The 17,405-nt window shown below is 39.4% G+C and overlaps 1 protein-coding gene across 5 annotated transcripts in view; it reads left to right on the forward strand.

The window, feature by feature from the left end:
* fndc3a (fibronectin type III domain containing 3A) overlaps nucleotides 1–13,755 on the forward strand; it is a 144,037-nt gene extending 130,282 nt beyond the window's left edge. For all 5 annotated transcript variants that reach the window (XM_055644852.1, XM_055644850.1, XM_055644853.1 and 2 more), the window contains 4 exons: nucleotides 2,230–2,442; nucleotides 4,437–4,603; nucleotides 7,025–7,152; nucleotides 10,853–13,755. In XM_055644852.1, the coding sequence (XP_055500827.1) occupies nucleotides 2,230–2,442; nucleotides 4,437–4,603; nucleotides 7,025–7,152; nucleotides 10,853–11,167 (823 nt within the window). In that variant the 3' untranslated portion in view covers nucleotides 11,168–13,755. The remainder of the gene's footprint in view (nucleotides 1–2,229; nucleotides 2,443–4,436; nucleotides 4,604–7,024; nucleotides 7,153–10,852) is intronic.
* Nucleotides 13,756–17,405: the final 3,650 nt, after the last annotated feature.

The raw sequence follows: 17,405 nt of genomic DNA on the forward strand, positions 1-17,405 counted from the left end.
CACTCGCCCCTCTTCCCCGCCCGCCCTCTGCGGCAATGGTGGTCCTGTTTACCCGTCCCCTCGGGACCTTCTCCTCTGCTGCCGCCATTGCGATAACTCACCCTCATGGCGTTCTCGGATAATATCTTCTCCACCAGCTCATCGAAACTCGTGCTGAACACCGTAGAGAAGGAATAGGCGACGTTTCGGGTCTCGACCCTTCTTCAGACCCTTTGTGAACTTTGGATGTATAGGTGGATGGGAAAGATTTAAAAGGGGATCGGAGGGTCATTAAGGGATCCGGCGGTCGAGCTGGTGTGAAGGTATAGCCCCTCATTCACCCACGTTATTTAGTAATTTTGACCCATCATTTAGGGATGTTATATGATTTTTTTTTAATTAAGTATGTTTATGTTTATTTTTGTTAGTTTATAAAAAGTTTATTTATGTATGTTTTTGTTAGTTTGTGAAAAGTTTATGTGTGTTGTTTTCTCTCTCTCTCCTCCAAGATTCTTCTGGTTGCCTTTAGTTTTATTTAGTGTTATTAGATTAGATTAGATTAGATTAGATTCAACTTTATTGTCATTGCACTTTTCATTACAACGAAATGGCTTAACCTTGCAGTCATACCATAGAATAAATAACAAAACACACATTCAACACAGTTTAACATCCACCACAGTGAGTTTACCAGGCACCTCCTCACTGTGATGGAAGGTAAAAGTCCCGAAGTCCTTGTCTCTTCCCTCCTTGCTCTCCCTCTGCGCTGAGGCGATCCAGGCCTCCGATGTTGTGACCCTGCCGGGTGATGGTAAGCAAGTCCCGCGGCTGAATCCGAGCTCCGCGAACGGGCCAGTTCAAAATTCCGCGGCTCGGAGTGGTCGAAGCTGCTGCCCTCAAGCTGTTGTTACGAGCTCCCGACGCTATCGTCCACTGGGCCCACGGCCGAGGCTCCGAAGTTGGGTCGCTGCCACCGGAAGGCCGCCACAGCCCCAAAGTCGGGTCGCCGCCGCCGGAACGCCACCACAGCCTCAAAGTCGGGTCGCCGCCGCCACAGCCCCGAAGCCGGAATGCCGCAATAACCCCGAAGTCGGGCCAGCACTGCCCCGAAGTCAGGCCGCCGGAACGCCGCCACAGCCCCGAAGTCGGGTGGCCGCCATCGCAACGCCACCACATTCCTGAAGTTGGGCCGCCGGAACGCCGCCACAGCCCCGAAATCAGCCAGCTTCTCCATGGTAAGTAAGTCCTGGCTCTGCCTCCGGAGCCTCAAGGTCAATCCCCGTTGGAGGCTGTCAGCTCCGCCATTAGGCCTCAGCGCAGACGGAGACGGTGACGGGCGATATGACAAGAAAAGGACACACACACACCGTAGTGACCGAGGGTGAGAGGGGGGAGTTCTTGCATGTTGCACCTTGTGATTGTAAAATCTGGTGCATACTCTAGCGACTCTTTTAACTTACACTTTAATGCAACATTTATGCTTCAAATGGGATTAGGTTGGAATAAGGTTAGGCTATATTACATTCCTAATAACATTCCACAGTAGAGCCAGGCTCTGATCAACATGTGCAGCACATGAATGACCTTAGTATATTCATGTATGCAAATCAGATCATGCTGTTATGCATATATATAGAGAAACATAAACATAGAAACAAGGCAAGAGGAGTCAGACTTCCATCACTTTTCTGCACAAATAAATCAATCAACCTTACCCTTTGACTATAGAAACGAAACGAAAATAATGCCACATATTCAACCGTATATGGTTCAATGAAATTAAGATATATATGTAAAACATATATATTATGGGGGTATGTTTTTTATGTTAAATTTCTTTATTATTGTTATGTTGTTTTCATTTTTATGTGCTACAATGGCAATACACATTCCACTACACCAATTGGTGTATATGACTAATAAAGAACCTTTGAACCTTTGAAAGTTGCCTTGGCCGTTGTTGTCTCCATCTGATCTGGTCCTGACATACAATCCGTCTCATTGGAGCCACTCGGATGATCTTTAATCGGACCTTTCTGGACTTTATCTTGCACTAAACATTATTCCCTTTATCCGGTATCTATACACTGTGGATGGCTTTATTGTTTTCACGTATAGTCTTTCTGCTGACTGGATAGCACACAACAAAAAAGCTTTTCACTCTATTTCGTACATATGACAATAAACTAAACTAGTTAAATGTTGTTACTGCATTTTATCGTCAAAATAATTTGTATTGTATACTTTCAGGCTGCGAGTACAAGCTATAAACAGCATTGGAACTGGTCCTTTCAGTCACACTATTAAAGCAAAAACAAAACCACTGCCCCCAGAACCACCTCGGATAGAATGTGTGGCCTCCACTCATCAGATTCTGAAACTCAAATGGGGAGAGGGTACTGCAAAAACCTTGGCATCAGATGCCATACAGTATGTCTTGCAAATGGAAGATAAGAACGGAAGGTAAATTAGACTCACCTTTGTGTTATGGTTGGAATCCTTAGCGTAAATAAAAATGAATTGTCTAGGCAAATAGAGGGAAGACACCCAATGTGTTTTTTAATTTTCCACCTGAAAAACCAAAGATGTTGCATAAGATGCTAAACACTAACTTTGTCCCTTTCTATATGGTTACTTGTTGTAAAGAATAATTATCGATTCAGTAAGAATTGTGTTTAAACCTGGTTGGAAATCACTATTATTAAAAAGTGCAATCATTTGATTTTACTCTTGCTACCAGTAATTGGCAAAAACTCCAAGCTCCTATATACTAGGAATGTTTAATGCTGGAAAAATTAGGTCATACATAGGCAGATGGAGTCAAGTGGAGTACAAAGGATTGCAGAATGAAGAAGGGCATGTGCCATCTTATTCTTGCCTTCCCTGTTGGAATACGAGAAACTTTCAGGATTATAAGCGAGTTCGGTATTCCGACTGCGCATGCGCAGGTCAAAGATCACTGCATAAACACTGCCAGAAAGCAATGGAACTGTGTACATATACACCATTTCTTCTATTTTTTCCAGCTTTGATTCTTCTAGGTAAGAAAATACTGCTTTCAAACTATGAATTAGTTGTATTTATTGTTCCTTTGTTAAAAATTATGACTATTTTGTTGTTTTTATTGCTTTATGCTTTGGTGAGTGAGCGAGATCGTGCTCTTCCGTGGTCGGGATCGGGCCCGGGTCTCCAGCGCTGCGGACGCTGTTGAGTTGCTGCTGGGCCATCCCCGTCCCCTCCCGATAGTCCCGTCCCAGTCCGGGGGTCGGCTGAGTTGCTGCAGCGCTTTATGTATATCCCCGCTGATGGCTAGTGCTCGGCTTTCGCCGGCGCCAAGAGGGTTGGTCGGCGGCCGCTGGCGCTCGCACTGGCTGTGAGCCTGAGGCCGCTGGTGTCGTCGGTCCGGGGCTGTTGGTTGGCCTGGCGAGACAGGCGGAGTTGAGCTGGGGCTGGTGCTTCTTCTCCGCATCTGCCCTCTCTCTCTTGCTGTTACATCCTGCTCTCCCGCTAACTTCCTTTGGGAGGATGAGGAGTTGACCATTCATGGGAGTCTCTCTAGAATCAAGAATTTTATTCCTCATTCGTATTCATAGATGAGGCTGAAGAATTCCTTTCCCTTGAAATTAGCAGAATAGTGAAATTCGACTGGGAAACTATCATAGTTGTGTTCCAGTCTGGAATACATTAATTCTCCTATAATGTGACCACACGGCACCCCCTTCTTCAGTTTATATATATATTTACACACAAATTATGAATATAGATAAGAATTTATACACATTTTCAGCAGCCAGCGCTTCGTTCACATTTTCTTTATGGTGAATGACCTTTAACAAATCCCATGATTCTTTGCGTTTTTCGGAATACCGAACTAGCATATTGCCAGTTAATGGGCTGGAACTTGAAGAGTTTATTGTCAAAGGAAAGAAAAGTAAATAAAGTAAACTCTGGAAGATTGACATAGCAAGGCAGATGCAAGATATGGGCACAAACTCCTCAAATCAAGATCAAGGACATGAAGGCTGCATCCTGTAAATTGAAGTACAGATGTGTGTAATTAATTTCTGTTGCATTATTTTATGAGCAAATAAAATAAAGTTGTATTGAATTCTCAATATTTGTAGGAATTTTCTCAAACATGTGAAGAATGCGGGATATAATTATTACAGTTTTCCCTTTGGAGGAAGAAAATGTTCCTTAAAATTGTATGGAGAAATATAACCCAGCAATACTAATAGACCATAAAAGAAGAATAAAAGTAATAATTAACAACAAATTGCAAGCCACAATAAGCCTTTCGGCACCATTTCATTTAAAAAAAAAGTAAACTGCCATGAAATACATATAATACAACTATAACTAATTGTACTATAAAATACTTCTTCATAGGTTAAAGTATAGCTTAAAGTTTGTAACTTTGTAAAATGTTGCCATTAATAAGCTAGGTTATCTTTCAGATATTCAACGCTATACAAGGGACCATGTCACACATATAAAGTTCAGAGGCTCAGTGAGTCCACATACTACAGATTTAAAATCCAGGCATGTAATGAAGCAGGTGAAGGACCATTTTCTGAAGTTTACACTTTCATGACCACCATATCTCCCCCATCTCCTCTTAAAGGTAAGTGTTTATCGATATCAACTTGCAGGCATTTTAATTTGTTAACCAGATGTGCACAGCTGTGCAACTATCAAATGCTTAGTATTAGATTTTGAAGCTAATAATGTTAACCTTATCAATTGCCATGTTGTCGGAAGCCATTTTAAAGGCACTAGAAGTACACCTTTTAAACAGGTGATTCATTTTAAATAATCCTTTGAAGTAGAAATATCAACATTTAAGCAACCATCCAGCTTTTCCACTCCCAACCCAAATTCTGGTCCTTTTGTCCAAATGATTCTCCTTCACATCAAATTCCATGCATATCTAATTTGGTGTATTTTCTCTGATAACCAATAATATGAATGTAAACTGTTTATGATAAGGTCATCTGGCAGTCATCTCTAATATGTTGACATATACAGTGCCCTCCATAATGTTTTGGACAAAGAGCCATCATTTATTTATTTGCCTCTGTACTCCACAATTTGAGATTTGTAACAGAAAAAAACCACATGTGGTTAAAGTGCACATTGACAGATTTAAAAAAAGGCAACTTTTATAAATTTTGGTTTCACCATGTAGAAATTACAGCTGTGTTTATACATAGTCTTCCCATTTCAGGGCACCATAATGTTTGGGCCACATAGCTTCACAGGCATTTGTAATTGCTTAGGCGTGTTTAATTGCCTCCTTAATGCAGGTATAAGAGAGCTCTCAGCACCTAGTCTTTCCTCCAGTCTTTCCATCACCTTTGGAAACTTTTATTGCTGTTTATCAACATGAGGACCAAAGTTGTGCCAATGAAAGTCAAAGAAGCCATTATGAAACAAGAATAAAACTGTTAGAGACATTAGCCAAGCCTTAGGCTTACCAAATAAAACTGTTTGGAACATCATGAAGAAGAAAGAGGGCACTGGTGAGCTTACTAGTCACAAAGGGACTGCCAGGCCAAGGAAGACCTCCACAGCTAATGACAGAAGAATTCTCCCTATAATAAAGAAAAATCCCCAAACACATGTCTGACAGATCAGTAACACTCTTCAGGAGTCAGGTGTGGATTTATCAATGACCACTGTCCGCAGAAGACTTCATGAACAGAAATACAGAGGCTACACTGCAAGATGCAAACCACTGGTTAGCTGCAAAAATAGGATGGCCAGGTTACAGTTTGCTAAGAAGTACTTAAAAGAGCAATCACATTTCTGGAAAAAGGTCTTGTGGACAGATGAGACGAAGATTAACATATCAGAGTGATGGCAAGAGCTAAGTATGAAGGCGAGAAGGAACTGCCCAAAATCCAAAGTATATCACCTCATCTGTGAAACATGGTGGTGGGGTGTTATGGCCTGGGCATGTATGGCTGCTGAAGGTACTGGCTCACTTATCTTCATCGGTGATACAACTGCTGATGATAGTACCATAATGAATTCTGAAGTGTATAGATACATCCTATCTGCTCAATTTCAAACAAATGCCTCAAAACTCATTGGCTGGCAGTGCATTCTACAGCATGACAATGATCCCAAACATACTGCTAAAGCAACAAAGGAGTTTTTCAAAGCTAAAAAATAGTCAATTCTTGAGTGGCCAAGTCAATCACCCGATCTGAACCCAATTGAACATGCCTTTTATATGCTGAAGAGAAAACTGAAGGGGATTAGCCCCCAAAACAAGCATAAGCTAAAGATGGCTGCAATACAGGCCTGGCAGAGCATCACCACAGAAGACACCCAGCAACTGGTGATGTCCATGAATCGCAGACTTCAAGCAGTCTTCTTCTTGCATATGGCATGCACAGCCTATACTTGTTTTATTTGATTGTGCATGCCAGGTTGATTGCATTCGTCGAAACAGGGCAGACCACGTGAAGGTTGCAATCTCCTACCCCACTTCAAGCAGTCATTGCATGCAAAGGATATGCAACAAAATACTAAACATGACTACTTTAATGTACATGACATTGCCGTGTCCCAAACATTATGATGCCCTGAAATGGGGAGGCTATGTATAAAACACTGCTGTAATTTCTACATGGTGAAACCAAAATGTATAAAAATGGCCTTTATTAAAATCTGACAATGTGAACTTTAACCACATGTGATTTTATTCTATTACAAATCTCAAATTGTGGAGTACAGAGGCAAATAAATAAATGATGGGTCTTTGTCCAAAACATTATGGAGGGCACTGTTTTTCTGTAGGCTGCTGGAAAGCTAGACTGTTTATTCGATTACGGTGCATGGACTAAAGGGAAAATAGATGGGTTTTCATTAGGTGTGAAACTTGCAATAACTGTAATGGGGAATAGCATACTATTAAGATAAATCCACTTTTAGATGTGTAATCTTTATACAGATATTCATTCATTTACATGTTAATTTATAGTATGCTCTATTATGTGCATCCAGTAGATTAATTCACTTAATTCCCTCTGGCTAGCTCCAAGATTAGAGCAACTAAAGGAAAATGTTTGTGATCTCAACTGGGAACCCTTGCCAGCAATGAAGGGGGATCCAATTGTTTACAGCGTTCAAGCCATGGTTGGCAAAGACTCTGAATTCAAGCAGGTAATGATCATAACTTAAAAAAATTTAGCATTGCGAATGTTGGTCTTGCCACAAAATTAATCTCAATCATTCCAAAAGTGCTTCTTGTTCCTGTTAACTTGTTAAATCTTAACAAGATGTTAGATATCAGTTGTACTGATTTTTCTTTAACACAATTTCTATCTGTTGATGTACTTTCGCAAAGCGGGTGTGCCATTCCACTTTACTAAGGAAATGGCAGGAAGGTGTAGTTTGCCTTTTTGTTCCCAAAGTGATATATAAAAGAGAGCGCATTCACAGCACTGTTAAGTTCCAGAGAATTGGTAACAGTTACTTTGAATTAAACACAGGTTCTGAGTGAGTTTATTGTATTACTTCTATAGTTATTAACCTGTGCAGATTTGAGAAGTCTTTGGAACTACAGTTTTCTTAGCTGAATGGATGGACTGTTCCGGTTATCTGGAATTAAATGTTAACTATGGTGACTTAATTTAGGAAAACAAACAAATATACCCCGTATCATAACATTGTGATGTCAAATTGAATTTGAACCACAATGTGAATAGCAAAGCCTGAAAGCAGCACAAATATAGAGACATTGCACTATGGTGTTGTGGTTGTTGGAAAAGTGAGATTGGTAAATTTATCCAAACAAGTTTAAAAAATCTGTTCTTTTGACTTCTCCACTACAATATCACCCCTTTACAGATGCAAGTACCATCTTGAGTAATTAATTTATAAATTAAATTATTGAAAGTTTAGATTATTTTTATTACCATGTAACAGTAATTTAATTCATAGTGATTTTGTAATATTAGTTTAGTTTATTGTCGCGTGTACTGAAAGAACCTTTATTTTTGGTCTTTATAACTGGACAAATATGATCAAGCAAGAATGTTTTCCCCAGAATGATTAAGAGCTAACCAATATTTCACACAATTACATTTGTCCTTCCTGCAGGTAATAACTTTAGTATCAATAGTGATGTAATAAGTATTATTGGTAATTAACCATAATCACATTGCTACCTTAGTAATGAATTGTTGACATTTATATTTTAGCATTCATCACAATCATTTCAAATTTGTGACCATTCTGAGCAATTTGATTTTAATGACATTGGTTTCTGTCATGAAAATGTTATATCACCCAAGAGTACAGTCATCCTCTGTTCATTGAAGGCAACCATTATAAAGAGGGTGGGAAGCAAGTCACTTGTATTTCAGCGGGCTTATTCTGGAATCCAGTAGTAAACGATGAGTGGTTGATGCCTAGTTTGTGCTGATAGGAGATTGTGGCATCCGATACAACTATTACGTTTAAGAAGCATTTTGACAGAGGTGTGTCATTGAAGGAAACGGTCCTAATGTGGAGAGCATCACTGGTCAAAGGCAGTTAATCAGGAAAACAACCATACATTACCATTCTCTGCCTTCTTCCATCAAATCAATTTTGTATATAGTTAGCAGCTCACCTTGGATCCCATGTGATCTCACCTCTGAGCTGGTCCAGAAAGTGGGATCACATGGGTTCTGAGGTTAACTAAATAATTAGGTGCAAAATTGGCTTAGTGGAAGGAGACAGAGTGGTAACGGAGAGTGGGAGAGAGAGTGGTAACAGAGGGTAGGAGACATGTGGTCAGTGGTTGGTACTGGGTCCCCTGTTGATTGATATATTAAAACACAATTTGGCTTGAGTCATGAGGACAGACTAGATAGGCTGGTGGCATTGGGAGCGGAGGGATCATAAGGTCATAAGTGATAGCAGAATTAGGCCATTAGGACATTCGGCTACTCCACCATTCAATCATGGCTAATCGATCTCTCCCTCCTAACCCCTTTCTCCTACCTTCTCCCCGTAATCCCTGATAGGATGTCCTTATCATGGTTTATAAAATCATGTGGGACATAGATAAGAAGGATTCACAGTCTTCCCAGGATAGGGAACTCTAAAACTAGATGGCATTGATTTAAGGTGAGATGAGAAAGATTTAAAGCAGAAACAACAGACAAGTTCTTCACACAGAAGATGGTGGGAAGATAGAATGTGCGCCCAAAGGAAGTAATAGCAGCGGATACAATTATAATATTTAAAAGACATTTGGTCAAGCACGTGGAAAGGAAATACTTAGAGGGTTATGGTTCATATGCAGTCAAATGGATCCAGCTCACTACCTTGGTCAGCATTAATACAGAGGGCTGACTAACTCTATGAATCCAAATGTGATTGGTGCCGATAGATGGATATAACGGCTACCATGATTATGGTGGGTTGAAGCTCAACTGTAAGACGCTGGAAATGTGGAAAAACTTCAATTCTGAAAAGACTCAGCATTTCAGACAACGTTTGAAAGTTAATGTTTCAGGTTGATGTCCTTTAATCAGAGAGAGAAAAGAGATGGTAACATTTTTTAATTTACAGAGAGGCAGAGAGAACAACATGGAGCTCTGTCATAGGATGGAGGGCACGAGTGATTGAAAATAGTGATGGGGCTAGCCTTTCAAGTATAACTCGTGGGAAAATGGTCAATATGAGATAAATAACATCTGTAAATAAGATTATAGGTGAATCCTGGAAATCTTAGAGACTGGAAAGGTTAATTGTTGAAGCTGAAATTATTGGATTCAATGTTGAGTCCCATGAAGCTCAATTTAAGTGCTCTTCGCAGATGCCTGCTGATCTGTTGAATATTTCCAGCATTCTCTCATTCTAGAGTGCTTTACAATATTGCCACTTCTGTTGCGGCAAGTAATTATCTTGAGTAAAAGTGATTAGTAATCCAGAGTTGGAGCAAAAAATGTTTTAAATCCATTCAGATTCCACCAGAGGAGTATGAGAATTTGAATTACATACCAAGCTTGTGGTTAGATGTTCTTTATTTTGATGAAATGTACAAGAAAGGCACAAGTGCAGAACTCTCCTCCTTTTAAAATGGCCTGGGAGCAAGTATCACTGGCCACAAACAATTTTGGTGATGTAAATGAATGCTAACCTCCTGTATTATTGTAGAGAATCTGTTCTCTGTTACTATCCCTTTCTCCATCCACAGCTAAAGACACTTGGTTTTCCCTATGAGATAGAAGTTATGTATATTGCTCCTTAAGGTCAAGGACGTGCACTGGTGCTCCTTTCTAAATTTGCAACTATAAATTTATTTCCCTATTTCAAATTAGGGACGTTCTGATTCCTTACATAGAATATCGTAGAAAAGCAGCAAAGGAAAAGACCACTTAGCCCACATTTCTCTTGCTGCAATCCTTTCCCCACCAACATTATACTTGATTGGCTATATTCATAACCTTTTATCTCCCCACCAATTCCTCAGTGACCTGTTTGAACGATTCTGATTCTGTCTAAAGTTGACACAGTTTCTGCTTCAAATACTATTTTCAATGGCAGAGCCTAATAACTCTCTGTAACAAGTATGTTTTTACTGTTCACTTTCTGAAACCACATGCACTGGGTGTCACTCACAATGAAGACTCTCCAATATCCGGAGGTATATTTGTCTTTTATCCACTTGACAAAGGTGAATTACACAATGAAAAACATAATCGTGTTCCTCTCCCTCTCACACAAGCTTGTATGACTTCAGATGGGAAAGAAGTGTTTAAATCATAACACAACTAAATGTAAAATATTAGTCATTTTTGTATGATTTTCTGCTTTAAAATTCCACTATTCTTCTGTTACTTCTGCAGTTATTCATTTTTTTTTCCAGATATATAAGGGTCCAGAAACAACCTTCCAAATTTCAAACCTCCAGTTAAACTGTGAATATCGTTTTCGAGTGTGTGCCATTCGCCAGTGCCAAGGCACTCAAGGGTTTCATGATCTGGTGGGCCCTTACAGTGCTACTGTAACATTATATTCTCAGAGAAATGAAACACCAACCAGCAACAGCAAAGACACTACAGAAGCCACAAAGACAGCACAGACATTAAGTGATGAGCAGTGTGCTGCCCTTATCCTTGCATTGTTTGCCGTAGTCTCTGTTTTGATTGCTTTCATTGTTCAATACTTTGTCATCAAGTGAAAAGTTCTTAGTATTTCAGTGTCTCTCTGCCATGTATTACTTGTGTTGTAATATCGAATTATTGATGTTAATTATGCTTTTAAACTGATGATGGTATCCAATCTTGCATAGAGGCTCTTTGCCAGTATCGCGACCATTGTCGCTCCCTTAAATCTTGCTTGTTAACAAAAATCTGGCAGTGTAGAAATAGTGTTCCATCAGAGATGTGTTGGAAGTAGCAACAGTCTTATACAAGAAGTGACAACTGGTTAAATCCAGTACCATTTTGCATAGGACCGCTTTAAGCTGCTTCTGAATGTTGACGTGGCATGTTTGGAGTTAGCGTTTTTAAACTTTCGATAAGGGATCATGTAAAAATGCTCAGATGAATGGAAGAGAAATTTGATGTTCTTTAGTGCAGTCTGCTAAATATGTTACAGGAACAAAAATTGGGTGTGTTAAATTTTGTGAAGTTAGATAAAGTTTATAACAGTTGCAAGAAAAACAGTGAGCCCAAACTGTGAAACTTTGAATCTTTGGCAGTTGTGCAATTCCTGCCTTTTTGCAAATGTAGCTGAAAAAAATGAAGGGGGACCTTCTGGACTAAATTGCCAGTAATACAAGAAACTTGTGATTGTGTGGATAAAAGCTACTCCGTGTGTGATACGGTTAAATATTTCAGTATTAAGGTCTTTGTATCACCAAGACAAACTAAAAGTATCATGTTTTACAAAGGTGGGTAATTCCTGCTCTACTGTCCTACACACACATACACACACAAGTTATAATGGATCTTTATATTTACTGTTTCACATATTACATCTTTGGCATTTTTTAATTTTAGCATTTTTTAGCAAAGAAATGCTTTGCAATTGAAAATTATTTAAAAATTCATCTTAAATCCATATTAAAATTAACAATTCCATACAGGGATTGCCTATTCGAGACAAAAATCCAAACCATAAATGAGAGTTCCTGCCAAACTAAAAATAAACACTAATAGCACCAAGTATCACTAAAACAACACTACAACAAAACAACACAGAAAATATTGGCTGCATTGCAGAGATAATATATTTCAGAAGGTTGCATATCAGCCATGTTGTAGTTTGCAACTATTGTATCCAGTGGCGGACTGGGTCTAAAAATATTGGTTGCCAGGAGACAAAGGGGGGCCACCCACAACTACAATGCTATCATTTAACAGGGGCCCACTTGCCATCACTTGCTATCACTTCATCAGGGGCCCACTTGCCATCGGGCAAGCTGACACCCTGGCCAGTCCTCCACTGATTGTATCATATATATCATCTGGAACTATGCCCTATGCCCGAATGGAAGGCCAGTTGTTATTGGTCTGATAGTTCAATTAAACTTCCTAGCACCTTAAATGCTGTCTCCATAATTGCACATAATCGGAATAGATTCTGTTGATAAAGAAATTGATTTGTTAGAGTATTACATGTCCTTCAATTAATATTATTTTATTCATATACCGTGCAATTAATTCTAATTTTTTTGGTTAGTCTCTTATTTATTCTAAAAATAGATATAAAGTCCTAGGTTATTAACATTCAGTAGTGTGCGCTACCAGTTATGTTGTGCTGCAAATCACTTTGTTTTATGTGTCACTTTATTTGAAGGAGGGAAGGGGTATATGAAAGTTTGATATATACGCGCAAATCCTGTACAAAGTGAACTTTCTGCATTGTCAGGTACGTTTACATTTCCCTTTTACTTTTTAAGTTGAGTTGTGTTGCACTTCAATGTTAGCAAGTGTTACCCAAAGAAAGTATACTGTGCATCTCAAATGCTGAGTGTTTCATGTCTGATCCTTTCCTTTGATCACCAGCTGCTGAAATCTTTATGCATTTTTTTTAAAGCCGCTAGCAAATCAGAAGCATCATTTATCTTTCCAGGTTTTCCTTAGCTTTATTTTAACCCAATCAGAAATCAAACACACTTAATATGTCCCTCTAAAACTGCAGCTTTAATTACATTTCATATACATTGGTTAAATCATCTGGCTCGGTGGGATTTATTTCCTCTATTTCCACAATGGTAGCTTTTTCTATTGTGACACTGGCATCTTCAGTAAAAAAAAACACACAAGTTTTGAACAGAATCTGTAAGATTCCGTTGTTTAGTGGATTTCTGATGGCTCTCTTTCATGACAATGTGGGCTCAATTTTCAAACATTCTGCTAAATTTCTTGTTGAAATTTCTTGTTGAAAAGCTGGAAGAGTTTATTTTGACAGTCAAATTTAAATCCATTCCTATTTTTGATAGTTGCATATGATCAGTCATTTATAAATGTAATTGTATTTTCCATACTCTCATTGCCATTTCCTGTATTGGGGGGCAGTGTTTTTAGATGTAACTAAGCTTCACAGTTACCTCATTGATTGTACATTCCAAAAACTATGGAAACTTTTGGAACCGTTCCAAATATACAGCATATCACTTGTATTATGTCCGATTTAGTACTGATGATGTAAAGCTGCCATAACATGTATAAACTCTGAAATATGTATCTAAATCCAAATTGTAAAACAGCAGGTAATACATAAAACAAAATTCATGCACAATAAATAATGTATGATTCTTTGCATTGTCTACTGCCTTTATTCATTTGAGTTAAGGTTATGTTTTTGATGCAGAGAAATATTAAGTGAGACAGTGATTCAAATTGCTTATCTATTTCATCAATAATGAAGATGAAAAAAATATTGATGTAAATATGGTTTTGTTATTAGTACAGGTGTAAAACCTGAGCTGTTAAATTCAACTTTACTTCATTAAACTTATCTTGCTTAATTTAAAGCTACATTTGCTGGAATTGAGTTGGATATCCATCATTAATCTGGAGCTGACTCTTACGATAGAAAGAGGCCCCTCCAGATCAAGCTAAACACAGTCCTTGTTTCCCGCCTGATTAACCCAGTTAACAAAATAATGCTGTGGAAACTATATGTGCTGACAGATGTTTCCTCAAAGTGCCACTGCATTCATATAGACCCAGGGTATAATCTGTGGGAATAACTAATAAGCAAAACGTGTGTGGACGTGGCGCCGAAGGATGAGACGCCGGCGGGAGGGTGGGGGTCATTTTCCCACACAAGCCATAGGTGACTGGGAAGTCTGAACCCAAGCACCAAGTTGTAAGTGACAGAAGGTGCACATCCCTCGGGACAGCCCCCACTCTCCCACGGCCACCCTCTGCGGGCTGCGGGTCGGGTGGAGCGGAGGTTTGGGACAATGTTCATCCCTCCACAGTGATGTGATGCACGCGGGGGTCTGGACCAATCGGTGACAAGTCCCACCCCCCAGCAACATCATGTCCGTTATTTGACTTTACTGTATTAGATGAATTTGGTTCGTTTGCTTATAGGCAACACCGCCTTTCGGGTAGGTGGCGTTTTGGCAGAGCGGCCATTCGGTAAGTTTGCTTTTGGGTGACGCAGCCTTTCGGTTAGTTGGCTTTTACGTGTCCCGCCCTTTCGGTTAGTTTGCATTTAGGCATCCCACCCTTTCGGTTATTTGGCGTTTCAGCTTCGTTTCCATTCAGTTATTTGGCTTCCACTTCTTTGCTTTGGCTTCTCGTCCATCGGCGCCACGTCCGGGTACCGAGAGAAAAGGAAGGTGCTTATTGAAGACCCATTTGCCACCTGACTAAAGTAGTTATACAATGGATAAAACACCAGACTTTCATCTGTAAAAAACAGGTTCACTTAGTGCCGAACCATGGTGAAGAAGGCTGTGCTGTTGTGATGGTCCTGTTGAGTATGAAAATGGGAGTGTCTATTGCCCAGCATCGGCTGAGAGTTTAACACTTGCAACAGTTGAGATTAATTTAACGAGCCATGGTACTGTAACCATCTGCAGCTGACTAAACATTCTGAATCAAATAAGTTTGGGATTATGAATAAAGGACCAGGTTTTGACTACCCATGAAGAACGCTGACAGAATTTCAATGTGTCCAGAGTGCGTCAGAGTGTCGGAGCTCCATGATGCTGCCATTCACATCTGAGATGCTCATCCTTTGTAAAGCAATATAAACTTGGCTAAGACCATCCAAGACCAGCAATGGTCTCTTCTAAATGTCTCCAGTGCAAAACTGGCCTGCGACTTTACACTAAATCGGAATGTGAGGGCTTGAAAAATAATTAATCTCTATTTTTCTGTTACATACCTCTGAGGAAAATAATTTCCTAGAAGTGGAGTCATGTTTATAACATCTACCCACTTGATCTGGAAGTCTCCAGAGGCTGTCATTCACATGTTCAGACAATTCCACAAGTAATATTGATGAAATGAGAAACTAAGACGTACAGCTGGAGTGACTGTGCTCAATGCTAACAATTAGTTTGTATGAGGCAAATGGCTTCAACTGCTTATAGTTCTTGTACACTGGAGTACCACAAAAGCTGATATATGCAAGGGAATATGTTGCAGATTTCAGGCTCCTGTACCTTCTCCCTGCTGCCACCAGGTAGAAGGTACAGGAGCCTGAAATCTGCAACATCCAGGCTCAGGAACAGCTTCTTCCCCACAGCCATCAGACTATTAAACACAACTTCAAACAAACTCTGAACTATAACAGCCTATTTCACTTTATCTGTTTATTGATGTGTGTATATATATATATATATATATATATATATGGTCACATTGATCTGATCTGTATTTATGACTACAATATCCTGTTGTGCTGCAGCAATGCAAGAATTTCATTGTCCTATCTGGTACACATGACAATAAACTCTTGAATACTAGAGCTATGAAGAAAGATTAAGGGTTCTAATCAGGAAAATGGTGAATCCTTGGTGGTTCTCAAAATGTATTCATTTTTCAAGATCTGGGTATCACTTCCAGGTAAGCATTTACTTACCTTCCCTAATTGCCCTTGAGAAAGTAATGATGAGCAACGTGCAACTCGGTGGATTACTTTTAAGAATCAAAACAAGAGCTTGGTCTGGAGTCACATACGGGCCAAACAAAGTAAGGATGAGAAATCCTTTGAGGCTTATTTCACTAATATACTTGAACGAACAATATTATCGAAACTGAGCCGCATGAATTGCAGTTAAGATGAGTATAGTTGCCAAAATAATTTCCCTCATGAGGAGAATCATAATCTGAGGAAATGGAGAGGCTGGATATTTTGTTAAATAATCTGCATTTTTGTTTATTAAAACATAATCTGAATAGTGGTAACTAAAACCAGTGGATTATTGCAATAACCCATCCAATTCACTCTTTTCCGTCAGGAAATAAAATCAAAACCCACTTTATACAGTCAGGTATATGTGTGACTTCTGGAGTGGAGCAATATAGTTAACTTTTAACTGAAGAAGCCCATTAAACTGCTATATTTACATACTTTGGTCCAGTGCCATGATTATCCATGTCCATTCTTACCTGATTTGGGTGTGGAGGACCTATCTGCAGCCTGAAGTGTTGTGGACTCCAACTGTTTGGCCTGAGCAGTGGCAAGACCTCCAATAGTGGCATGAGGAAGTCCTGCTTCAAACATCCCTGGTAACTCTGGATAGCTGACAAAACTACACCCCAGCTTTGTCATCTGTTATAGCTGTGTTAAATTAAAAATCACTGATCTATGGATAATTGAAGAATTATTAAAAAATTGAAACCTAAATTTAAAAAATATATAAATTATATCACCCAGATATAGTGAGATATTTACTTTCTTATCTGCAGCTCCAACATCCCCATTGAAATTAAGTTTAATCTGGCACAGGATGCACGAGCCAAATATAAACCCTGGGTGAGCTCAGCAACCAGAGGCTCCACCGACGGGTTCTGTGCAGAGTCGGTGGCAGAGCTAGCTGAGAACTTTCTAAAACTGTCAGTGAATGTGGATTCCAATATTTAATTGCACATGTTGCAGTCCTGGATGTGCTTGTATTTACTAGCAAATTCCAAGCAAATAAGCTGAATCTTAGCAATGAACTTGAATATGTCAAACTCGTTCTCAACTTAGTCCACCTTGCAAAGTCCTCCTCGTGAAGGCTTTGAGATTGTGCCTAAATTGGGTTGGATCAAATAACAAATTCATCGACCGAAATTCATTGTCATACTATTGCATCTATTATATTGACATTTTTGGTAGGTATTGAGATCCCAAAGAACCTGCAGCAATTGGCCATAGATAGATTGATAAAAATACATCATCAGTGATGTAACCTGGGGGTCATTGGGTGTTTTGGGTCTTTCAACATCAGTCACCCTCACCCA

This window comes from Leucoraja erinacea, chromosome 13, assembly GCF_028641065.1.
Source record: "Leucoraja erinacea ecotype New England chromosome 13, Leri_hhj_1, whole genome shotgun sequence".
Taxonomy (NCBI): Eukaryota; Metazoa; Chordata; class Chondrichthyes; order Rajiformes; family Rajidae; genus Leucoraja; species Leucoraja erinaceus.